A 25,728-nucleotide genomic window follows, 5' to 3' on the forward strand; every position below is an offset into this window, starting at 1 on the left:
ACAAATTGTAAGTTGTTTTGGCTCCAGCTACCAAAGGAGTGGTGTTCTAACCCTCTGTGAAGTATTCCAGCTGGGGCTTTGGTGTGTTCTCCCTAAGCATCCTACACCTGCAAATGATACTTAATCATTCGGCCTTGATTGGCTGGTAGGCTCTTTAATGCTGCTGGAGGCCTTCCTTTAGGGGGATTAGCCTCTTCCCCTCCTGGTCACCTGGGTCTGAGAGTTTGAAACTTTCTGTCTCTGTTATCTGACAGTGATGCTCATGTATCTTATAGAGTCTCTTTGCTTGCCCTTGCAGCTGATAAGAGCAAGAGTGATATCAAATGTAACTGATGGACAGTTTGGTGTAGTGGTTAAGTGCTCAGACTCGTATCTGAGAGAACCAGGTTTGATTCCCCACTCCTCCACTTGTAGCTGCTGGAATGGCCTTGGGTCAGCCATAGCTCTCTGAGCTCTCCTTGAAAAGGCAGCTGCTGTCAGAGCTCTCTCAGTCCCACCTACTTCACAGTGTGTCTGTTGTTGGGAGGGGAAGTAAAAGGAGATTGTAAGCTGCTCTGAGATTCAGAGTGAAGGGTGGGGTATAAATCCAATATCATCCATCAACAACAACTTCTTGAGGGCGGCCCTTCTGGGGAACTTTTAAGATGTTTTCTGTGAACTTTGGCGTTTGTGTTCTGTTTTGTAATGGCCAATAGGTATACACAATAAATTTTTGACTGCAGTTATCCCAAAATATTTCTGAGGGGTTTGCAGCTTTTTACTGGCTGTGTTTCCCATGTCTGTGTTTCCTGCACCCCCCACAGCTCCAAGAATACAGACAGAGCACCACTTACAGGGAAAGAAAGAAAGAAGGGGGGGACAAAAAAAAAGGAAGGAAGGGGGAAGGAAGCCAAATAGACGTCAGGCTTTGCAGTCTGTGTTAGTCTTCAAGACAAGCTCCTCTCTGCACAACAGAGAGACGGGGGAAGGAAGGAAGCCAAATGGAGCTCAGACTTTGCAGCCTGTGTCAGTCTTCAAGGCTAGCTCCTCTCTGCAGAACAGAGAGACGGGGGAAGGAAGGAAGCCAAATGGAGATCAGGCTTTGCAGCCTGTGTCAGTCTCCAAGGCTAGCTTTTCTCTGCACAACAGAGACAGGGGAAGAAAGGAAACAGAGTACAGGTCAGGCTTTGCTGGGGGCGGGGCTAGCTTTGGCTTTTTTTGTGACCCAGTAGTGAGGCTTCCGTAGCCCGGTACTGGGTCACGACCTTGCAAATGGGAAACACTGGCCTACGGAAATTGCTTGGCATGTAGAAGTTCCCAGGGTCTTTTATGTCATTTGATGAATGGGTTTTCTATAATAGGAAACTTTTTCTTCTGTCTTGTTTTGATTTCCCCCCTTTTAAAAAATTTTCCTCCTACTAATGACTGGCATCCGAGGAGGTGAGCAGTGACTCACAAAAGCTCACAGCCTGCCAGAAATTTTGTTAGTCGTTAAGGCTTCTAGTGTCCCAAACATCATGGTCGGGTGGTCCTAACAGAGGGATCCCAATTGGACTCTTGAATGTTGAGAAGATAAGAGAAGCCAAGTTGGATCAGGCCAAAAAAACCCAGGCACCATCAGTGGGGCCAGGACACTTGGAGCCCTGTTAGCCAAGAAGTATAGATGGAACTCTCTGGGGCAAGTGGTGCTCTGTATTCTTGGTGCTTGGGGGCACAGTGGGAGGGCTTCTAGTGTCCTGGCCTCACTGATGGACCTCCTGACGGCACCTAGTTTTTCTGTCCACTGTGTTACACAAAGTCTTGGACTGGGCCATTGGCCTGATCCAACATGGCTTCTCTTATGTTCTTATGTCTGGGGCAAGTGATGCTCTGTATTCTTGGGGCTTGGGAGGGGGCACAGTGGGAGGACTTCTAGTGTCCTGGCCCCACTGATGGACCTCCAGATGGCACCTGGCTTTTTTGGCCTGATCCAGCATGGTTTCTCATGTTCTTAATATTCATTTAAAAGGCACGAGGTCCCTTTAAATGTGATTGCCAAAACTCCCTTGGGAGTTGAATCGTGCTTGCCACACCTGGCTCCACCCCCAAAGTCCCCAGATATTTCTTGAGTCGGACTTGGTAACCCTACGCAGAATCCACCTTCCAAGGCAGCCATTTTCTTTAGCGGGAACTGAACTCTTTTTAGAGGGTTTGAATTGGCAGGCATCTCTTTTAACGGAGGGAGGACTAGGGATTTTTAAAAGTATTTTTAAATGAGAGGCCCCGTGGCGCAGAGTGGTAAAGCAACAGTACTGAAGTACTGTGGTCTGAACTCTCTGCTTATGACTGAGTTCGATTCCAGTGGAAACTGGATTCAGGTAGCTGGCCCAAGGTTGACTCAGCATTCCATCCTTCCGAGGTCAGTCAAATGAGTCCCCAGACTGGAGAAGGCCATGGCAAACCACCCCGTAAAAAGTTAGCCATGAAAATGTGAAAGCAACGTCACCCCAGAGTTGGAAACGACTGGTGCTTGCAGGGGGGACCTTTCCTTTCCTTTTTCCTTAAATGAAAATGGTTTCAACCGTTATTATAAGCACTTTGAACTATAAGGAAAGGTGAAGCTTAATTAAATGAATTGTAACCGTCCCAGGTTAGGGGTGACAGGTTATTTATCACTGTTATGCTCTGTACGTGGGACTACCCTTGACCCTAACTCAGAAACCACAGCTAGTGCAGAACACTGCAACACAACTGTTAACGGGGCTCCCTCGATGGGAGCACATTCAACCGGTGCTGAAAGAGCTGCACTGGCTACCTATTGTGTTCCGTATCTGTTCGGTACTGACCTTTAAAGCCCTATATGGTCGAGAGGTGTGCGCATGCTCTAAGAACCCTTTGCCTTCCCCTCCTAGAAGGAAAAAGAATTATGACCTAAAAGGAATGTAAACATTCCCACTACAGTGTGAGATATAAATAGGAGAGTGTCTAAGGAAGTAGAGAATAGTCTGATTTGAAAACTCAACGGCTGCGTTTGGTAAGAAAACTTTTATTGAACTTTCAAGATAAGAAGTCGACGCTAGCCGTGACTGATTGCTTAAAATGGCGACTACAGTGAAAGGGTTATCTGAGCAAATGACACAATTTCAAAACTTAGTGTTGGAATCTAATGAGAAAATTAGAGCTGAAATTGCAGAAGTAAAAAAGGAGGTGTGCCAATTAAATATGGAGTTAAAAGGGGTCAAAGAACTGGCATTGAAAGCTGATAGCGCCACAAAAGAATATAAGGTGCAGATTAACCAGCTGAAGAAACAAATCACTGAGCTTTCGGACAGGAATAGAAGGGCCAATTTAATTGTACATGGAATCTCAGAAGTAGATGCAAAACAGGTAGAGAAGAGCATGATGGAATGGATTTCAGAGCAGGGAATAAAATTAAATGAAGAGCAGATAGAGCGAGTACACAGACTGCGGAGTAAAAGGAGAGGAGGGGAAACACGCATCGTGATAGTTAAATTTGCGAGGGAGAAATTACAACAACAAGTATTCCTAGCTCTGAAGAAGAACAAACAACTGGAACATAAACGGGAAAAGGGTTTTGTAAGACAAGACTTTTGTCAGGAAACATTGCAACAAAAGAGCTTAATGAAACCATATGCTGAGAGGCTCTTCCAGAACAAAATGCAGTTCACATGGGCTTATCCAGCTTCTATAGTAATTTTCAGAGAGGGGAAAAGACTGATGGCAAGAAATCCAGATGAAGCAGTGAAACTACTAGAGAAGTTGGAAATCGACCCAGGAGACACTGACTCCCAACCAATGGAGGAGACTTCAATATTGGAAGAAGAAGAAGAAGAATCTACCACACGTCAGGACAAACGGCAAAGGACGCTTTCATAAGAAAAGGGAAGTATTCATAAAATAAGAGGTCATAAATTAAGGATATAATTAAGTATGAAGGAGGGGGGGATGTGCATACTCAAAGGCATAGAGAGGGGATGAGGAATCACCCCCAGTTACAAGCTCTATGTCAGGGGCAGGAGGGAGGGGGTGGAGGAGGGGGGGAAGGGATGTTGGGAAGCAGGAAGGGAAGGATAATTAAGTAAACGTTCGGCCAGAGGGACGGGGGAATTTTAGTGTAAAAAAATGATTAGAATGTTGAAGATGCTTTCACTGAACTTTAATGGTCTAAGTTCTAATCTCAAAAGGTTTAGATTTATAAAGCAACAAAATATTGCTAGATTTATAAAGCAACAAAGTATTGCTAGATTTATAAAGCAACAAAATATAGATATTACGTGCTTACAGGAAACACACAAAGTCAAAAAGGATACTAAACCATTATTTAATGACCCACAGTGGGAGGTGTTAGCTGAAGCAAGAAGTACTGCAAAAGCAAGGGGCGTGGCAATTCTGGCACACAAAAGGAATGACATTAAATTGATAGATGTATTAAGTGATGGGGAAGGAAGATATCTCTTGGCTAAATGCTCCTTTCAAAATAGATTGATAACACTGATAACTATTTATGCCCCAAACAAAGGATGGAAAAAATTTCTAGTAACAGTATTACAAAAGTTACAGAGGTTCTCTGAAGGAGAAGTGATAATAGCAGGAGATTTTAACATGGATGTCACTAAATTAGGTGGGAAAAGTGGAATCTGATAGAAGCATATGAAGCTTTAAGTTTGAACCCCCAACCAACTCACTTTTCCAGCAGGCATAAAATAGCTTCATGCTTAGATCATATAATCTTTCAAAGATCAAATAATTGGGAATTGACAAGAATAACAACGCACCCAATATGGATCTCTGCTCATGCCCCATTGAGTATAGAAATAGAAATAAAAGGTGAACAGGTTAAAAGAATGTGGAGATGTAATAATATGATTATGACTAAAGAAAAAGATAAAAAAAGTTATGGAAAATTATATTTTAAGGAAGATAGAGGGACAGTGGCCACAGATATTCTTTGGGATGCAGCTAAGGCAGTAATCGGGGGACAATGCATAATGAAGGAAAAGGAAATAAAAAAGAATGGTTTTTTAATAAGACAGGAAAAATACAAGAACTGGAAATATGACAGAGACACCAAGTAAAAACATTTTGCCAAGATAGGCAAAAATTAATTAAAGAACTTAAGAGACAATTAGATTCTCTTGACTCTATGGCACTCTGGAAAAAAACAAACTATGTAAGGAATTAATTTCAGAGGATCACAATAAACTCAAATAGGAGATTGGCAAACTATTTGAAGAGTAGAAGGCATAAGCAAAGGGTGAAAAGTATAAGAACACATGCAAATACAATGCAGAACCCAAGGCGATTAGAGAAGCCTTCCTGGATTTTTATAAAACTTTATATGCAAAAAAAGACATAGTTGAATTTGTGGAGCAAATAGGAATAAGTTTAAAAGATCAGGATAAAGAAAGTTTAGAGAAAGAAATCACTACCCAAGAAATAGTTGAGGTAATAAAGGGTTTAAAAACTGGCAAATCTTCGGGATTAGATGGTTTTACAGCAGAATTCTACAAGGAAATGAAAGGAATATTGACCCTGGAATTGCAAACAGTGTTTAATACTATCCTAAAGGGAGGAAGGTCTCCAAATATCTGGAGGAAAGCGGAAATAACTTTAATAGTGAAACCTCAGAAAAATCCTCAAGAAGTGGGCTCATACAGACCAATAAGTTTATTAAATCAAGATTATAAAATTTTTGCCAAAATAATGGCAAACAGATTGCAAAACGTAATACCTCATATAATAAAAGAAGATCAGTATGGGTTTGTGAAAGGTAGAAGTATAGCACATTCCATAAGAAATATATTAAATGTAATCTGCCATAGCCAGGCTAAGAAACTCTCTCTCTCTCTCTCTCTCTCTCTCTCTCTCTCTCGGCTTGGCTTCGCGAACGAAGATTTAAGAAGGGTGCAATAGTCCATGTTTGCTGCAGGCTCGCTGGTGGCTGACAAGACCAATGTGGGACAGGCAGGTCCGGCCACAGCGGCTGCAGGGAAAAGTCTGATTTAGGGTTGGTCCTGTAGCAGTGCGATTCTTCCTCAATCTCCTTTTGTCCTCAAGACCAGCTATGCGTGTGTTCTCAAAGGAAGAGACAGCCTGGTGGATGGTGTGCCTCCATGCTTTGCGATCTGAGGCTAGGTCAGACCACTGGTGATGGTTGATGTGACAGGTGCTAAGGGATTTCTTCAAGGAGTCCTTGTACCTCTTCTTTGGTGCCCCTCTATTTCGATGGCCGGGGTAGAAGTATAGCACATTCCATAAGAAATATATTAAATGTAATCTGCCATAGCCAGGCTAAGAAACTAGGATTACTTAAAATAGATGTATATAAAGCATTTGACGCACTGTCCCGTGAATTTTTGTAGTCCATAATGTCAAAATATGGAATAGGCCAGCCATTTATAAATACAATTCAGGAAATTTATTTATTCATTCATTTATTTTAAGATTTATATCCCGCCCTTCCCAACAAGTGCCTCAGGGCGGCTCACAGCACAAAGTTCCACATAAGTACAATTTAAGCATAAAAACAGTTAAAATAGTTAATACATTTAAATTTTAAGATATTTAAAACATTTAAAACATTAGGGACAGCAACCTCTATTATAACTACACCTGGTTTCTTGTACCAGCTAGTCATAAGCCAGCCGGCAGAGGGTTGTCTTACAGGCCCTGCAGAACTGGGCAAGGTCCCGCAGGGCCCTCACCTCTTCCGGCAGCTGGTTCCACCAGGAGGGGGCCATAACAGAAAAGGCCCGGTCCCTGGTAGATTTTAAGCGGGCTTCTTTTGGCCCGTGGATAACTAGGAGATTTCGAGTTCCCGATCTCAGTACTCTCTGGGGAACATGTGGGGAGAGACGGTCCTTCAGGTAGGCAGGTCCTAGGCCATATAGGGCTTTAAAGGTAATAACCAGCACCTTGTACCCGACTCGGTAAGCTATTGGCAGCCAGTGCAGATCCCGGAGCCCTGGCCGGATGTACTCCCTTCTTGGGAGTCCTAACAACAGCCGGGCCGCGGCATTCTGCACTAGCTGTAGCTTTCGGGTTCGGCACAAAGGCAGCCCCATGTAAAGAGCATTGCAGTACAACCTCGAGGTGACCGTGGCACGGATCACTGTTGCTAGATCGTCGCGCTCCAGGAAGGGGGCCAACTGCCTTGCCCGCCTAAGATGAAAAAAGGCGGACTTGGCGGTGGCTGCTATCAGCCTCCATCGTTAAGGAGGGCTCCAATAGTACCCCCAGGCTTTTGACCCTGTCCGCCGCTATCAGCGGCGCACCCTCAAAAGCTGGTAGGGGGATTTCCCTCTCCGGACCCCGACGACCCAAGCAAAGGACCTCTGTCTTCGCCGGATTTAGCTTCAGCCCGCTCAGTCTGAGCCATCCAGCCACTTCCTGTAGTGCCCGGTCTAGATTTTCTGGGGCTGAGACTGGTCGGCCGCCCATAAGTAGATAGAGCTGGGTGTCATCAGCGTACTCTTGACAACCCAGCCCATACCTTCGGGCAATCTGGGCAAGGGGACGCATATAGATGTTAAATAACATCGGGGAGAGAACCGCCCCCTGAGGCACTCTGCAATCAAGCGTGCGCCTCCGGGATAGCTCACCCCCAATCGCGACCCTTTGTCCTCGACCTTCGAGGAAAGAGGAAAGCCACTGTAAAGCTAACCCCTGAATCCCCGCGTCGGCGAGGCGGCAGGTCAGTAACCGATGGTCAACCGTGTCGAACGCAGCCAACAGGTCCAACAACATCAGCACCGCCGAGCCGCCCCGATCCAGATGCCGTTGAAGGTCATCCACCAGGGCGACCAACACCGTCTCAGTCCCATGACCCGGGCGGAAGCCGGACTGGAGAGGGTCGAGGACGGAAGCGTCCTCCAGGAAAGTCTGTAACTGCATCGCCAATGCCACTGAAATCTACAGAGAAAGTACAGCAGTTGTAAGAGTGAATACGGAACAATTTCCAATTTTAAGGGGAGTAAGGCAAGGCTGTCCACTTTCACCAGCGTTATTTATAATGGCGATGGAACAATTAGCTGAAAGAATTAGGAATTCAGGCAGGATGGGCAGGGTGGAGATGAAAATTAACTTATTTGCAGATGATATAATTATGATTATGGCAAATCCCAAAGAGGGAATTAAGGAAATAAAAATTATATTCGATGACTTTGAAGCGATATCAGGATTAAGAATTAATATGCGTAAATCAGAAATAATGTATTATAATGTGAATTTGAAGGAAAGGAAGGAAATTAATAGGTTAACTAAAATAGGAATGGGAGTCAAGAAATTTAAATATTTGGAAATAGAAATTTATAAAAATATTAATAAGATAATGGAAGAAAACTATAAAAATGTATGGGAAAAGATAAGAGATATGAAGGGATGGAGGAGGAAAACTATGAGTATAACTGCTAAAGTAAAAAGTGTTACAGTGTTTTGGATACCAAAATTATTATATTTATTCCAAACAATACCATTAGAAATGGACAAATAAAAAATGAGTAACTGGAACATAAAAATACGAGAATGGATTTTTGGTACTAAGAAATTTAGAATTGCAAAAAAGTTAGTATATAATCATAACTCTGAACTAGGATGGGGAGTACTGGACATAATAAACTATTACGAAGCTTTTCAACTTAAAGCATTATTAGAAATAGAAAGAGAAGGGAATCAGAAATGGGTTAGGTTTGAAAATGAAGCTAACAAAGGGGTAGGGAAATTTGGTATTTTTACAAATAAATGGACTAAAGATCTTAAATTGGATACAGGACCAAGGTAAAGTACATTAATGATCTGGAGAAAGTGGAAGCCAAAATGGTTAAAACGAATATCTAGATGGTCGCCTTTGGAAGAGGAAGGCATAGACTATAGATGGGGGGAACTACTTAAACAAAAAGGATATAATAGAGTACAGGACTTGTTATCTGCAAATATCTTAAAACCATTTCAAGTTCTTGAGGAGGCAGTAGGTGCAAAATACTGGTTAAAAGCTGCAGACTTATACACAAAAATTAAAAAGATAATTGAAAATAGTGACATAAATATAGAAGAACCAATAGAAGAGATTTATAAATTAATGGAAAAAAACAAAAGAGGATTGGTAGGTGTAATTTATAAGAAAATGACCTCAGATGAAAAAGGAATAATAGCCCACCTTCAAAGAAAATGGAGTAGAGAAACTCAACAGAACAAAAAGCTAAAAAATTAATGGAAGGAATTAAGAGAATAAAAATACATAAATTTAGGGAAATGGAGCTAAAATTTTATACCAAATGGCACAGAACCCCAGCCACCTTAGCCAACATGTTTCTAGGATATAGCCCAAACTGTTGGCATTGTAGAAAAGTGAAAGGATGGTACACCCACATGTGGTGGGAATGTCATGAGGTTAAAATAGTATGAGAAAATATAGTGGAAATAATAAACAAGCTCTTTCAAGTAAAGCTAAATATAGATTTTGAACTGATGTTGATGAGCACTCTAGGCAATGCAATAACAGGGGAAAAGAACCAAGATCTATTAAAAGCGATGATACTAGCTGGTAAAGCAGTAATAGCAGTAGGGTGGAAAGATTAAAAAAAACGGACAGAAAGAACCTGGCATAATTATTTGTTTGAATTTGTTCAGTCAGATATAATGGATATAGCAAACCAGGATCTGCCATGGGAAGACAGAACCTCGAGGATCAAAGAAAAGTGTTTGCTTTACCTGAGCTGAATAAAAGAGGAACAGAAGGAAGACGTTCAGTGGAAGTGTCAAGCCCTCTGCCCCTGGCGGAAAGAAGTTTAGATTGAGGGGGGAGGGACGGGACAGAAAAATTTATAACGGAACAATGAGACAATGGAAAATTGTACATTTTAATTAGTAAACAATAAAAAATTATATTAGAAAAAAATAAAATAAAGCCTTATATGGTCGGGGCCCTGCCTATCTACGGGACCGCCAGACTGTTCTACACGGGCTAGGGCAGGGGTGTCAAACATGCGGCCCTGCGGGATCTTTCCCAATTCCACAGGGCCTGCAAAACTGAATTGTTTTGACTGGCCTTCGACACCTAACCGGAAGAGGGCTGCCCCCCTGCACTGCTGAGGAATTACGATCGTTATAGGTTCACTCTCAGAAGAAAGGAAGATCCTGCCTATACTGAAGTTAAGCAGCACCATAAAATGTTTTTAAATTGTTTTTATCGTTTTAAAATTGTAATTGTAGATGTTTCAACTAGGCTTCCCAATCCCCAGGTCCCAGCGGGGGATCCCCCGTTTTGACAGGCTTCTCCCTGCCCCCAGCCAGCTGGCCGGTGGGGGAAGACCCGCCCCCACAGTCATCCGGTAGTTTTAGAGCTCTGGCAGGTTTAGAAACCTGCAAACAGATCCATTTTTAAAATGTGTGCCCTTAAGGCTGAGCAGGAAGCAGGAAACAGGAAGGGCTTCATGGGAAAGGGTCAGAAACAGTTTCCTAAGAGAACGGCCCCTCCCTTTCTTTTGCTTTCGTTTTCAGAGCACAAGTAAAGTTCTGCAGAAACAAGACCCAGTAAGTATTTGTGGGGGGGGGGCAGGGGATTCCCTGGTTTGGAGGTCCTCCCCCCCCTTTAGAAACTGGGCACTCTATTATTCCCTATGGAGAAGGATTCCCATAGGGAATAGTGGGGAATTGATCCGCGGGTATTGGGGGCTCTGGGGGGGCTATTTTTTGAGATAGAGGCACCAAATTTTTAGTATAGCATCTAGTGCCTCTCCCCAAAATACCCCCCCCCAAAGTTTCAAAACCAGGGGGTCCAATTCTATGAGCCCCAAAATATGGTGCCCCTATCCATTATTTCATATGGAAGAAAGGCATTTGAAAAGGTGTGCTGCCCCTTTAAATATAATGGCCAGAACTCCCTTGGAGTTCAATTATACTTGTCACACCTTTGTTCCTGGCTCCACCCCCAAAGTCCCCAGATATTTCTTGAATTGGACTTGGCAACCCTAGTTTCAAATGATTGTTAGCCGCCCTGAGTCTGCTTGCAGAGAGGGCGAGTATTAAGTAATAAGTAATAAGAAAGGAAAGGGAAAAGTCCCTTGTGCAAGCACCAGTCGTTTTTGACTCTGTGGTGATGTTGCTTTCACGTTTTCATGGCAGACTTTTACGGGGTGGTTTGCCATTGCCTTCCCCAGTCATCTACGCTTTCCCCCCAGCAAGCTGGGTCCTCATTTGACTTGACCTCAGAAGGGTGGAAGGCTGAGTCAACCTTGAGCCTGCTACCTGAAAACCCAGCTTTCGCTGGGGATCGAACTCAGGTCGTGAGCAGATCTTAGGACTGCAGTACTGCAGCTTTAACACTCTGCACCACGGGGCTCTTAATAAATAATAAAGCAATCAATAAATCAGTGGGGGATGGGAGATAGAGGCTTGCCAGCTCCAGGTGGGGAAATTCCTGGAGATTTGGGGATGGCGCCAGTGGAGGAGAGAGAACTCAGTGGGGTGCAGGGTGCCAGGTGTGGGTTGGGAAAGAGCTGGAGTGGAGTAATTTTATTTATTTATAACGGTCATAGACCAGCAAACAATTCATAAAAGTCCAATTCATAACCAATAAAAGGTAATATAAATATACAATAATTATTATACACTAAAATATGATACCACCTAAAATATACATAAAATACGAATACAGACTTTAAGACACTGACACTGAAGATGTAAAATTAGTGTTAAAACCAAGGATGAACTAAAAACCCTGTCTGGACCTCTTTGTTTCTCCCCTTAATAAAGAAATTATTTATTCACGCCCTGAGCCTGCCTTGGCGGGGAGGGCGGGGTATAAATAAAATTGTATTATTATTATTATTATTATTATTATTAGCCAGCATTTAAAGCAGTAAAATCATACAAAATTAGATATTGAAGAAGATATTGGATTTATATCCCGCCCTCCACTCTGAAGAGTCTCAGAGCGGCTCACAATCTCCTTTCCCTTTCTCCCCCACAACAGACACCCTGTGAGGTAGATGAAGATATTGGATTTATATCCCGCCCTCCACTCCGAAGAGTCTCAGAGCGGCTCACAATCTCCTTTCCCTTCCTCCCCCACAACAGACACCCTGTGAGGTAGATGAAGATTTTGGATTTATATCCCACCCCCCACTCCGAAGAGTCTCAGAGCGGCTCACAATCTCCTTTCCCTTCCTCCCCCACAACAGACACCCTGTGAGGTAGATGAAGATTTTGGATTTATATCCCACCCCCCACTCCGAAGAGTCTCAGAGCGGCTCACAATCTTCTTTACCTTCCTCCCCCACAACAGACACCCTGTGAGGTAGATGAAGATATTGGATTTATATCCCGCCCTCCACTCCAAAAAGTCTCAGAGCGGCTCACAATCTCCTTTCCCTTACTCCCCCACAACAGGCACCCTGTGAGGTAGATGAAGATATTGGATTTATATCCCGCCCTCCACTCCGAAGAGTCTCAGAGCGGCTCACAATCTCCTTTCCCTTCCTCCCCCACAACAGACACCCTGTGAGGTAGATGAAGATTTTGGATTTATATCCCACCCCCCACTCCGAAGAGTCTCAGAGCGGCTCACAATCTCCTTTCCCTTCCTCCCCCAAAACAGACACCCTGTGAGGTAGATGAAGATTTTGGATTTATATCCCACCCCCCACTCCGAAGAGTCTCAGAGCGGCTCACAATCTCCTTTCCCTTCCTCCCCCACAACAGACACCCTGTGAGGTAGATGAAGATATTGGATTTATATCCTGCCCCCCACTCCGAAGAGTCTCAGAGCGGCTCACAATCTCCTATCCCTCCCTCCCCCACAACAGACACCCTGTGAGGTAGATGAAGATTTTGGATTCATATCCCGCCCCCCACTCCGAAGAGTCTCAGAGCGGCTCACAATCTTCTTTACCTTCCTCCCCCACAACAGACACCCTGTGAGGTAGATGAAGATATTGGATTTATATCCCGCCCTCCACTCCAAAAAGTCTCAGAGCGGCTCACAATCTCCTTTCCCTTCCTCCCCCACAACAGGCACCCTGTGAGGTAGATGAAGATATTGGATTTATATCCCGCCCTCCACTCCGAAGAGTCTCAGAGCGGCTCACAATCTCCTTTACCTTCCTCCCCCACAACAGACACCCTGTGAGGTAGATGAAGATATTGGATTTGTATCCCGCCCTCCACTCCAAAGAGTCTCAGAGCGGCTCACAATCTCCTTTACCTTCCTCCCCCACAACAGACACCCTGTGAGGTAGATGAAGATATTGGATTTATATCCCGCCCTCCACTCCGAAGAGTCTCAGAGCGGCTCACAATCTCCTTTCCCTTCCTCCCCCCACAACAGACACCCTGTGAGGTAGATGGAGATATTGGATTTATATCCCGCCCTCCACTCCGAAGAGTCTCAGAGCGGCTCACAATCTCCTTTCCCTTCCTCCCCCACAACAGACACCCTGTGAGGTAGATGAAGATATTGGATTTATATCCCGCCCTCCACTCCAAAAAGTCTCAGAGCGGCTCACAATCTCCTTTCCCTTCCTCCCCCACAACAGGCACCCTGTGAGGTAGATGAAGATATTGGATTTATATCCCGCCCTCCACTCCGAAGAGTCTCAGAGCGGCTCACAATCTCCTTTACCTTCCTCCCCCACAACAGACACCCTGTGAGGTAGATGAAGATATTGGATTTGTATCCCGCCCTCCACTCCAAAGAGTCTCAGAGCGGCTCACAATCTCCTTTACCTTCCTCCCCCACAACAGACACCCTGTGAGGTAGATGAAGATATTGGATTTATATCCCGCCCTCCACTCCGAAGAGTCTCAGAGCGGCTCACAATCTCCTTTCCCTTCCTCCCCCCACAACAGACACCCTGTGAGGTAGATGGAGATATTGGATTTATATCCCGCCCTCCACTCCGAAGAGTCTCAGAGCGGCTCACAATCTCCTTTCCCTTCCTCCCCCACAACAGACACCCTGTGAGGTAGATGAAGATATTGGATTTATATCCCGCCCTCCACTCCGAAGAGTCTCAGAGCGGCTCACAATCTCCTTTCCCTTCCTCCCCCACAACAGACACCCTGTGAGGTGGGTGGGGCTGGAGAGGGCTCTCACAGCAGCTGCCCTTTCAAGGACAACCTCTGCCAGAGCTATGGCTGACCCAAGGCCATTCCAGCAGCTGCAAGTGGAGTGGGGAATCAAACCCGGTTCTCCCAGATAAGAGTCCGCACACTTAACCACTACACCAAACTGGCTCTTAAAACTGACTGTCCATACAATCCTACATAAAAGGCATAAAATACTGTTATAAAACTACAGATATAACAAAACATGGCCGTTACAACCAACAGATTGGCAAAGAGGTGGAGATTTTGGGGGTGGAGCCTAAGGAGGGTGGGGTTTGGGGAGCAGAGCTCATCAGGGCACAGGGCTATAGGGCTCGACCGCTGAAGCAGGGAATCTGATCTCTCTAGTCAACTATCGAACAGCAGCAATGCCAGGAGATCCCTCCCCAGGCCCTAACTGGAGGTTGGCAACCCTAGCTGGGGTGCAATGCCATGGAGTCCATCCACACAGCGCCTCCCTCCCAAAAAAGACATCCATTGGCTCTGTAGCCTGGAGATAGTGAGCTGTAATTCCAAGATATCTCCAAACCCCACCTAGAGGTTTGCAACTCCACCAGCCCACCCTTTCCCGTACGCTCCCCGCAAAATGTGCTGGGTGTAGGGTTGCCAATTCCCAGGTGAGGGCAGGGGATCCCGCGGTTTAGAGGCCCTCCCCCCGCTTCAGGGTCGTCAGAAAGCGGGGGGAGGGGAGGGAAATGCCTGCTGGGAACTCTATTATACCCTATGGAGATTTATTGCCATAGAAAATCATGGAGAATTGATCCGCGGGTATCTGGGGCTCTGGGGGGGGGCTGTTTTTTGGGGTAGAGGCACCAAATTTTCAGTATAGCATCTAGTGCCTCTCCCCAAAATACCCCCCAAGTTTCAAAACGATTGGACCAGGGGGTCCAATTCTATGAGCCACAAAAGAAGGTGCCCCTATCCTTCATTATTTCCTATGGAAGGAAGGAATTGAAAAGGTGTGCCGTCCCTTCAAATGTGATGGCCCGAACTCCCTTTGGAGTTCAATTATGCTTGTCACAGCCTTGATCTTGGCTCCACCCCAATGTCTCCTGGCTCCACCCCCAAAGTCTCCTGGCTCCACCCCCAAAGTCCCCAGATATTTCTTGAATTGGACTTGGCAACCCTAGCTGGGTGCTCAATGCACTGCATTTGCTTATCCTTAGCACCAGTCAGGCCGGCCCTTCCTTTCCCCTCCGCTCCCCCCCCAGCCTGTACACACAGGGGGGCCCATGGGGGCACTGCCTCCTGACTCCTGGGATGCCCTCTGGGGCACAGCCCCCCTCTTTGTCCATGGCAGTGCTAGGGAAGGAGGAGGAGCAGGTGGTGGAGGCAGCCGCATGAAATGGACCGGGAAGGGGAGGAAGGGATCCGGCTGCTGGCTGCTTGCACACTGCGGTTCCTTCTTGACTCCAAAGTTTTAGGTTTGGCTGCCCCGACTTGGCCGCTTTCAGAACCTCCAGCTTTTGCTCCAACCACAGAACATAAGAACATAGAAGCCATGTTGGATCAGGCCAACGGCCCATCCAGTCCAATACTCTGTGTCACACAGTGGCCAAAAATTTTATATACACACATACACTGTGGCTAATAGCCAGTGATGGACCTCTGCTCCATATTTTTATCTAAACCCCTCTTGAAGGTGGCTATACTTGTGGCCGCCACCACCTCCTGTGGCAGTGAATTCCACATGTTAATCACCCTTTGGGTGAAGAAGTACTTCCTTTTATTCGTTTTAACCTGTCTGCTCAGCAATTTCATCGAATGCCCACGAGTTCTTGTATTGTGAGAAAGGGAGAAAAGTACTTCTTTCTCTACTTTCTCCATCTCATGCATTATCTTGTAAACCTCTATCATGTCACCCCGCAGTCGACGTTTCTCCAAGCTAAGGAGACCCAAGCGTTTCAACCTTTCTTCATAGGGAAAGTGCTCCAGCCCTTTAATCATTCTAGTTGCCCTTTTCTGGACTTTCTCCAATGCTATAATATCCTTTTTGAGGTGTGGCGACCAGAACTGCACACAGTACTCCAAATGAGACCGCACCATCGATTTATACAGGGGCATTATGATACTGGCTGATTTGTTTTCAATTCCCTTCCTAATAATTCCCAGCATGGCGTTGGCCTTTTTTATTGCAAACGCACACTGTCTTGACATTTTCAGTGAGTTATCTACCACGACCCCAAGATCTCTCTCTTGGTCCGTCTCTGCCAGTTCACACCCCATCAACTTGTATTGGTAGCTGGGATTCTTGGCCCCAATGTGCATTACTTTGCACTTGGCCACATTGAACCGCATCTGCCACGTTGACGCCCACTCACCCAGCCTCAACAGATCCCTTTGGAGTTCCTCACAATCCTCTCTGGTTCTCACCACCTTGAACAATTTAGTGTCATCCGCAAACTTGGCCACTTCACTGCTCACTCCCAACTCTAGTGAAACCTTCTGAGAAGGAGAAACTGCCATAGTGGATGGTAAACGGGGCCCCCTGACTTTTTAAAAAGCCCCCCCTTGTAAAATCCTGACTACACCCCTGGCTCCGCCCCCCGTGGGGCTTCTCTTGACCACTCTCCGGACAAGCAGGTATTTCTACATGCCAGGTAGGGCTGCCAATCCCCAGGTGGGTAAGAGAACCATGGAGAATCAGGGAGAGACAGCAAACCAAAGAAATAGCGTGATACAATAATGAAGAAACCATCGAATTCACTTATACAAATTTATCAAAAATTGATATCACTATAGCTATGATCATTTTTGATAAATTTGTATAAGTGAATTGGATGGTTTCTTCGTTATTGCATCACGCTATTTCTTTGGTTTGCTGCAATCCCCAGGTGGGGGGCAGGGGATCCTCCGGTTTGGAGGCCCTCCCCCCGCTTTAGGGTCATCAGAAAGCAGGGGGCGAGGAAAGTGGCTTCGAGCACTCTATTAATCCCTATGGAGACCAATTTCCATAGGGTATAATGGAGAATTGATCATAAGAACATAAGAGAAGCCATGTTGGATCAGGCCAATGGCCCATCCAGTCCAACACTCTGTGTCACACAGTGGCCAATATATGTGTGTGTGTATACACACACACACACACATATATATATATATATATATACACACACACACACATACTATGGCTTTCCCCACAGCAAGCTGGGGACTCATTTTACCGACCTCGGAAGGAGGGAAGGCTGAGTCGACCTCAAGCCGGCGACCTGAAAACCCAGCTTTCGCCGGGGATCGAAATCAAGTCGTGAACAGAGCTTAGGACTGCAGTACTTCAGCTTTAACACTCTGCGCCACGGGGCTCTTAATAAGTGATCAATCAATAAATAAATCAGTGGGGGATGGGAGATGGAGGCTTGCCAACTCCAGGTGGGGAAATTCCTGGAGATTTGGGGATGGCGCCAGCGGAGGAGAGAGACCTCAGTGGGGTGCAGGGTGGCCAGCTGTGTGTTGGGAAAGAGGTGGAGATTTTGGGGGTGGAGCCTGAGGAGGGTGGGGTTTGGGGAGCAGAGCTCATCAGGGCACAGGGCTATAGGGGTCGACCGCTGAAGCAGGGAATCTGATCTCTCTAGTCAACTATCGATCAGCAGCAATGCCAGGAGATCCCTCCCCAGGCCCTAACTGGAGGTTGGCAACCCTAGCTGCGGTGCAATGCCATAGAGTCCGTCCACTCCCCGCCCCCCCCCCCAAAGCATCCATTGGTTCTGTAGCCTGGAGAGGGCGAGCTGTTTAGAGGCCCTCACCCCGCTTCAGGGTCATCAGAAAGCAGAGGGCGAGGAAAATGTCTTCGAGCACTCCATTATTCCCTATGCAGACCAATTCCCATAGGGTATAATACAGAATTGATCTGCCAGTATCTGGGTCTCGGAGGGGGGCTCTTTTTTGAGGTTGGGGTACAAACCTGCAGCATAGTATCCAGTGCCTCTCTCCAAAATACCTTCCAAGTTTCAAAAAGATCGCACCAGGGGGTTCAATTCTATGAGCCCCCAAAGAAAGTGCCCATATCCTTCATTTTTTCCAATGGAGGGGGGGCCCCAGACAGCAATGAGGGTCCTGTGGATGGAGGGGGAGGGGCTTGTGAGTTCCCTGCATTGTGCAGGGGGTTGGACTAGAGGACCCTGGAGGTCCCTTCCAGCTCTAGGATTCTATGCTTTAACTGGGCTCTCCTTCCTTGGAGGTTTTCCAACAGAGGCTGGATGGCCCCCTGACAGCAATGATAGTCCTGTGGATTGAGGGGGGGGGGGAGGCTTGTTGTTAGCCGCCCTGAGCCTGCTTCGGCGGGGAGGGCGGGATATAAATAAAAAATGTTGTTGTTTTTGTGAGTTCCCTGCATTGTGCAGGGGGTTGGGCTAGATGACCCTGGAGGTGCCTTCCGACTCTAGGATTCTGTGCTTTAACTGGGCTCTCCTTCCTTGGAGGTTTTTCAGCAGAGGCTGGATGGCCCCCTGACAGCAATGAGGGTCTGGTGGATTGAGGGGGAGGGGCTTGTGAGTTCCCTGCATTGTGCAGGATGTTGGACTAGATGACCCTGGAGGTCCCTTCCCGCTCTAGGATTCTATGCTTTAACTGCGCTCTCCTTCCTTGGAGGTTTCTAAACAGAGGCTAGATGGCCCTCTGACAGCAATGAGGGTCCTGTGGATTGTGGGGGAGGGGTTTCTTGTCCCTTCCACCTCTAGGATTCTATGCTTTAACTGGGCTCTCCTTCTTTGGAGGTTTCTAAACAGAGGCTAGATGGCCCTCTGACAGCAATGAGGGTCCTGTGGATTGAGGGGGAGGGGCTTGTGCGTTCCTTGCATTGTGCAGGGTGTTGGACTAGATGACCCTGGAGGTCCCTTCCAACTCTACGATTCTGTGCTTTAACTGTGCTCTCCTTCCTGGGAGGTGTTTCAACAGAGGTTGCATAGCCATCTGACAGAAATGTGGGTCCTGTGGATTCAGGGGGAGGGGCTTATGAGTTTCCTGCATTCTGCAGGGGTTGGATTAGATGACCCTGGAGGTCCTCTTCAACTCTAGGATTCTATGCTTTAACTGGGCTCTCCTTCATTGGAGGTTTTTCAACAGAGGCTGCATGGCCTCTGACAGCAATGAAGGTCCTGTGGATTTAGGGTGAGGGGCTTGTGAGTTCCCTGCATTGTGCAGGGGGTTGGACTAGAGGACCCTGGAGGGCCCTTACAACTCGAGGATTCTATGCTTTAAGTGGGCTCTCTTTCCCGGGAGGTTTGTAAACAGAGGCTGGATGGCCCTCTGGCAGCAATGAGGGTCCCGTGGATTGAGGGGGAGGGGCTTGTGAGTTCCTTTCATTGTGCAGAGAATTGGACTAGATGACCCTGGAGGTCCCTTCCAACTCTAGGATTCTTTGCTTTAACTGGGCTCTCCTTCCTGGGAGGTGTTTCAACAGAGCCTGAATGGCCCTCTGACAGCAATGAGGGTCCTGTGGATTCAGGGGGAGGGGCTTGTGAGTTTCCTGCATTGTGCAGGGGTTGGACTAGACGACCCTGGAGGTTCCTTCCGACTCTAGGATTCTGTGCTTTAACTGGGCTCTCCTTCCTTGGAGCTTTCTAAAGAGAGGCTGGGTGGCCCCCTGACAGTAATGAGGGTCCTGTGGATTGAGGGGGAGGACATTGTGAGTTCCCTGCATTGTGCAGGGGGTTGGACTAGATTACCCTGGAAGTACTTTCCTGCTTTAGGATTCTATGCTTTAACTGGGCTCTCCTTCCTTGGAGGTTTTTCAACAGAGGCTGGATGGCCCTCTGACAGCAATGAGGGTCCTGTGGATTGTGGGGGAGGGGTTTCTTGTCCCTTCCACCTCTAGGATTCTATGCTTTAACTAGGCTCTCCTTCTTTGGAGGTTTCTAAACAGAGGCTGGATGGCCCCCTGACAGCAATGAGGGTTCTGTGGATTGAGGGGGAGGGGCTTGTGAGTTCCCTGCATTGTGCAGGGGGTTGGATTAGAGGACCCTGGAGGTCCCTTCCAGCTCTAGGATTCTATGCTTTAACTGGGCTCCCCTTCCTGGGAGGGGTTTCAAGAGAGGCTGCGGGGGCCCCTGACAGCAAGGAGGGTCCTCTGGATTGAGTGTGGGAAGAGGTTCAGTGAGAGACAGCATCTTCAAAGTCATCAGAGAACCCACACAAAGGAGAGACCTTTTGAATGCTCAGAGTGTGGGAAGAGGTTCAGTCAGAGTGGCAATCTTCAAAGCCATCAGAGAACCCACACAGGGGAGAGACCTTTTGAATGCTCAGAGTGTGGAAAGAGGTTTAGTGGGAGACAGCATCTTCAAAGTCATCAGAGAACCCACACACAGGAGAGACCTTATGAATGCTCAGAGTGTGGAAGGAGATTCAGTCACAGTTGCAGTCTTCAAAGTCATCAGAGAACCCACACCGGGGAGAGACCTTTTGAATGCTCAGAGTGTGGAAAGAGGTTCCGTCAGAGTGGCCATCTTCAAATGCATCAGAGAACCCACACAGGGGAGAAACCTTTTGAATGCTCAGAGTGTGGAAAGAGATTCGCTGACAGTGGCAGTCTTCAAAGGCATCAGAGAACCCACACCGGGGAGAAACCTTTTGAATGCTCAGAGTGTGGAAAGAGATTCAGTCGGAGTGGCCATCTTCAAAGTCATCAGAGAACCCACACAAGGGAGAAGCCTTTTGAATGCTCAGAGTGTGGAAAGACGTTCAGTCAGAGTGGCAATCTTCACAGTCATCAGAGAACCCACACAGGGGAGAGACCTTTTGAATGCTCAGAGTGTGGAAAGAGATTCAGTCAGAGTTGCCATCTTCAAAGTCATCAGAGAACCCACACAGGGGAGAGACCTTTTGAATGCTCAGAGTGTGGAAAGAGATTCACTGACAGTGGCAGTCTTCAAAGTCATCAGAGAACCCACACAGGGGAGAAACCTTTTGAATGCTCAGAGTGTGGAAAGAGATTCACTGTCAGTAGCCAACTTCAAAGTCATCAGAGAACCCACACAGGGGAGAAACCTTTTGAATGCTTAGAGTGTGGAAAGAGATTCAGTGAGAGTGGTAGTCTTCAAAGTCATCAGAGAACCCACACAGGGGAGAAACCTTTTGAATGCTCAGAGTGTGGAAAGAGATTCAGTGAGAGTGGTAGTCTTCAAAGTCATCAGAGAACCCACACAGGGGAGAGACCTTTTGAATGTTCAGAGTGTGGAAAGAGATTCAGTCAGAGTTGCCATCTTCAAAGTCATCAGAGAACCCACACAGGGGAGAGACCTTTTGAATGCTCAGAGTGTGAAAAGAAATTCATTGACAGTGGCAGTCTTCAAAAGCATCAGAGAACCCACACCGGGGAGAAACCTTTTGAATGCTCCAAGTGTGGAAAGAGATTCACTGTCAGTAGCCATCTTCACAGTCATCAGAGAACCCACACAGGGGAGAAACCTTTTGAATGCTCACAGTGTGGAAAGAGATTCAGTCGGAGTAACCATCTTCAAAGTCATCAGAGTACCCACACATGGGAGAGACCCTTTGAATGCTCAAAGTGTGGAAGGAGATTCAGTCAGAGTTGCAGTCTTCAAAGTCATCAGAGAACCCACACAGGGGACAAACCTTTTGAATGCTCACAGTGTGAAAAGACGTTCAGTCGAAGTGACCATCTTCAAAGTCATCAGAGAACCCACAAGGGAGTGACATTTTGAATACTCAGAGTGTGGAAAGAGATTCAGTCACAGTGCCATCTTCAAAGCCCTCAGAGAACCCACACAGGGGAGAGACCTTTTGAATGCTCAGAGTGCAGAAAGAGATTCAGTGGGAGTGACATTCGTCCTAATCATCAGAAAACCCACCCAACGGAGAGAGCTTTCCAATACTCAGAGCGTGGAAAGAGATTTAGTCGGAGTGACACTCTTCAGCGGCACCAAAGAAACCAAAGAATAGAAACCATGTAATTGCTTAGTCTGTTAAAGTAGCTTTTATCTTATTTTATAACTAAAAAAGAGCCACAATCCGTATAGAGAACTGGCACTATATAAACTATTGTAGAAAGCTTGAATGTACACAGAAATGTTACTATAGCCAGGAAGAAATATTTAAAAATGCTCTAAATATGAAAGAAACTTTAGCCGTGTTTGAAGCCTTCAAATACATACCACTACCCCATATGATCTTAGAAGGACACCAGACTCTTCTTCCAGGCAGTTGGCAACCCTAGATTGTTTCTTAATATGAGAAAACGAAGCTGAACTAAGGAATGTTCATAGGTTGTTTAAGAGATTATTATGTGTATCAGGTACATCCGACTTATACTCCTTATACATAGCTATCTGGTCCTTTGAAATTAGTTTTAATAAGTTGATGAATATTGCTATGAAATTATTGCAAATTGCTAAATTATTATTGTAAATTGTTTTTTTTTCCCCATCTAATTGTGGGGACTGGGGTGAACAGAAGTATCATTTGTTATTGAAGTTCGTTCCCTTTCAGATATTTGACCTGCAACACAAATTGTAAGTTGCTTCGGCTCCAGCTGCCAAAGGAGTGGTGTTCTAACCCTCTGTGAAGTATTCCAGCTGGGGCTTTGGTGTGTTCTCCCTAAGCATCCCACACCTGCAAATGATACTTAATCATTCGGCCTTGATTGGCTGGCAGGCTCTTTAATACTGCTGGAGGCCTTCCTTTAGGGGGATAAGCCTTTTACCCTCCTGGTCACCTGGGTCTGAGAGTTTGAAACATTTTGTCTCTGTTATCTGACAATGATGCTCATGTATCTTATAGAGTCTCTTTGTTTGCCCCTGCAGCTATGAAAATAAGAGCAAGAAAGAGATTCAGTCAGAGAGGCACCAAAAAAACCACAGAGCAACCATGTAACTGCTTAGACTAACCCCTTAGGCCGTTAAAAGAGCTTTTCTCTTATTTTATAACTAAAAAACAACCACAAACCGTATAAAGGACTAGCACTATATGAACTATTGTAGAAAGCTTTAATCTACACAGAAATGTTACTGTAACCTGGAAGAAATATTAAAAATGCTCTCAATATGGAAGAAGCTTTAGCCGTGTTCGAAGCCTTCAGATACATCTCACTACCCCATATGGTGTCAAAAGGACACCAGACTCATTTCTTCCACCCAGTTGGCAACCCTAGATTGTTTATTAAACCGAGAAAACGAAGCTGAACTAAGGAATGTTTATAAGTTGTTTAAGAGGTTATTATGTGTATCAGGTACATCAGACTTATACTCCTTATACATAGCTATCTGGTCCTTTGAAATTAATTTTAATAAGTTGATGAATATTGCTATGAGATTATTGTAAATTACTGTATTATTTTAAACTGTATTTTTTCCATCTAATTGTGGGGGCTGGGGTGAACAGAAGTATCATTTGTTATTGAAGTTCGTTCCCTTTCAGATATTTGACCTGCAACACAAATTGTAAGTTGCTTCGGCTCCAGCTACCAAAGGAGTGCTGTTCTAACCCTCTGTGAAGTATTCCAGCTGGGGCTTTGGTGTGTTCTCCCTAAGCATCCTACACCTGCAAATGATACTTAATCATTCGGCCTTGATTGGCTCTTTAATGCTGCTGGAGGCCTTCCGTTAGGGGGATTAGCCTCTTCCCCTCCTGGTCACCTGGGTCTGAGAGTTTGAAACTTTCTCTTTCTGTTATCTGACAATGATGCTCATGTATCTTATAGAGTCTCTTTGCTTGCCCTTGCAGCTGATAAGCGCAAGAGTGATATCAAATGTAACTGATTGACAGTTTGGTGTAGTGGTTAAGTGCTCAGACTCTTATCTGGGAGAACCGGTTTGATTCCCCACTCCTCCACTTGCAGCTGCTGGAATGGCCTTGGGTCAGCCATAGCTCTCTTAGGAGCTCTCCTTGAAAGGGCAGCTGCTGTCAGAGCTCTCTCAGCCCCACCTACATCACAGTGTGTCTGTTGTCAGGAGGGGAAGGAAAAGGAGATTGTAAGCTGCTCTGAGTGAAGGGTGGGGTATAAATCCAATATCATCCATCAACAACAACTTCTTGAGGGCGGCCCTTCTGGGGAACTTTTAAGATGTTTTCTGTGAACTTTGGCGTTTGTGTTCTGTTTTGTAATGGCCAATGGCTATACACAATAAATTTTTGACTGACTGAAACTTTGCTGGCATTGGTATTCTTTTTTCTCTATCATCAGACAGTGATTTGTTACTCTTTCAACTTGTTCTGAATAAACTTTGTCAGGTTTTTTCAAAGCTGAAGTGTGGAACAGTTTTGTTAATAAGTGTGTCTTCCATCCCAGAGCCGAACCGGAAACTGGGGAGGTGGCCTTTGAAGGGGGGATTAATTCTTATTAATCCAACAAACCACTCCTTGCCAACTCAAGGCCAGACACCCCTGCAACTTTTAACGTGCAGAGCCGGGGGGGGGGGGGAGGGGGGAAGAGAAGCTCCAAGTCCACAGAGGATTATACTATTAACTACTTACACATAGCTATCTGGTCATCTGAACTGGAACATGGTGTATCAAAGGCTGAAATGGAGCCAAAGGACCATGGCTCAGTGGTGCGGGGCTGTTTCACGCACACTGAAAAATGCACTTTCCATGCACTTTGCAACTGGAGTTTACTGTGCGAAAGGCCAAAATCCACTTGCAAATGGTCACTAAAGTGGATAGAAACAGTTTTTAAAATGTCTGAAACCGCCTACAGCAGGGTTTCCCAAACTTTTCTTTCCCGCGGCCCGGTTATTTTTACACTTCTTCGTGGCCCACTAAAATGTGGGAGTGGAGCCAGGAGACTTCGGGGGTGAAGCTGGGAGACAGGAATTATGTAATTTCCTGTGGTGTCACTTTCAGGTCAAGGGCCAAGTGATGTCACTTCTGGGGCACACTGAACCAAAACTGCACCTTTTCATGTGATGTCAGTTCCAGGTCATTCCCCCAAACCTGCTCCTCCTTAAGTAACTTCGTTTTCAGAAAAATCTCTCTGAAACTCATGCTGAGCCAAAATGGTAGTGGAAAGTGGGCAGTCTGCAACTGTTTCATACATTCCCAGAGTCCCCTCTTTCCACCTCCACACCTGCATGCACCTATGTGTGTGTTCTTCTCCACCTTCCTCATGCCCATGTTCAGTTGCCTGCACCACCTACACAGCCCTTCCTCAATAGCACTGGCCAGTGTATGCAGTTGGGAGTGCTGTTGCCATTGCCATCAGGAGTGCCAGCACTGTATACCACCCACACTGGGCCCTGGCAGCTGCTCTACCTCAAATATCTGACACATTTAGTAGGCCTTTCCTTCAGCTGCTACTACTGGAACCCTGCCTCAAGCTACAAACAAGCTTACTTGGTTTCAAGAAAATCTTTTGACAGCTATTTTTCATACTTGGCTAAAACACTGGGAAATTGCTGTGAAAGGTAGCAGAGAATTGGACTGCAATTAATGAATTAATTTTAAGTTCTATAAAGTTCATACCATCTTTTCTGCAGTTATCCCAAAAAGGATATTTATGAGGGGCTTGCAGCTTTTTACTGGCTGTGTTTCCCGCCCACCCCCCCCCCCCAGCTCCAAGAATACAGACAGAGCACCACTTACAGGGAAAGAAAGATAGAAGGGGGGGGGGGTCAAAAAAAAAACAAGGAAGGAAGGGGTAGGAAGGAAGCGAAGTAGACGTCAGGCTTTGCAGTCTGTGTCAAGTCTTCAAGACTA

General features: G+C 46.0%; 1 protein-coding gene across 1 annotated transcript; it reads left to right on the plus strand.

Annotated features, from left to right (window-relative positions):
- Positions 1-15,342: 15,342 nt before the first annotated feature.
- LOC132590305 (zinc finger protein 418-like) lies at positions 15,343-21,590 on the plus strand (the record flags this gene model as incomplete). Its single annotated transcript, XM_060263352.1, has 2 exons — positions 15,343-15,405; positions 20,454-21,590. Coding segments are annotated over exons 1-2 (1,200 nt in total), but the record flags the coding sequence as incomplete, so codon positions are not given.
- Positions 21,591-25,728: the final 4,138 nt, after the last annotated feature.

The sequence above is a fragment of the Heteronotia binoei genome, chromosome 2 (assembly GCF_032191835.1).
Source record: "Heteronotia binoei isolate CCM8104 ecotype False Entrance Well chromosome 2, APGP_CSIRO_Hbin_v1, whole genome shotgun sequence".
In the NCBI taxonomy this organism is placed as follows: domain Eukaryota; kingdom Metazoa; phylum Chordata; class Lepidosauria; order Squamata; family Gekkonidae; genus Heteronotia; species Heteronotia binoei.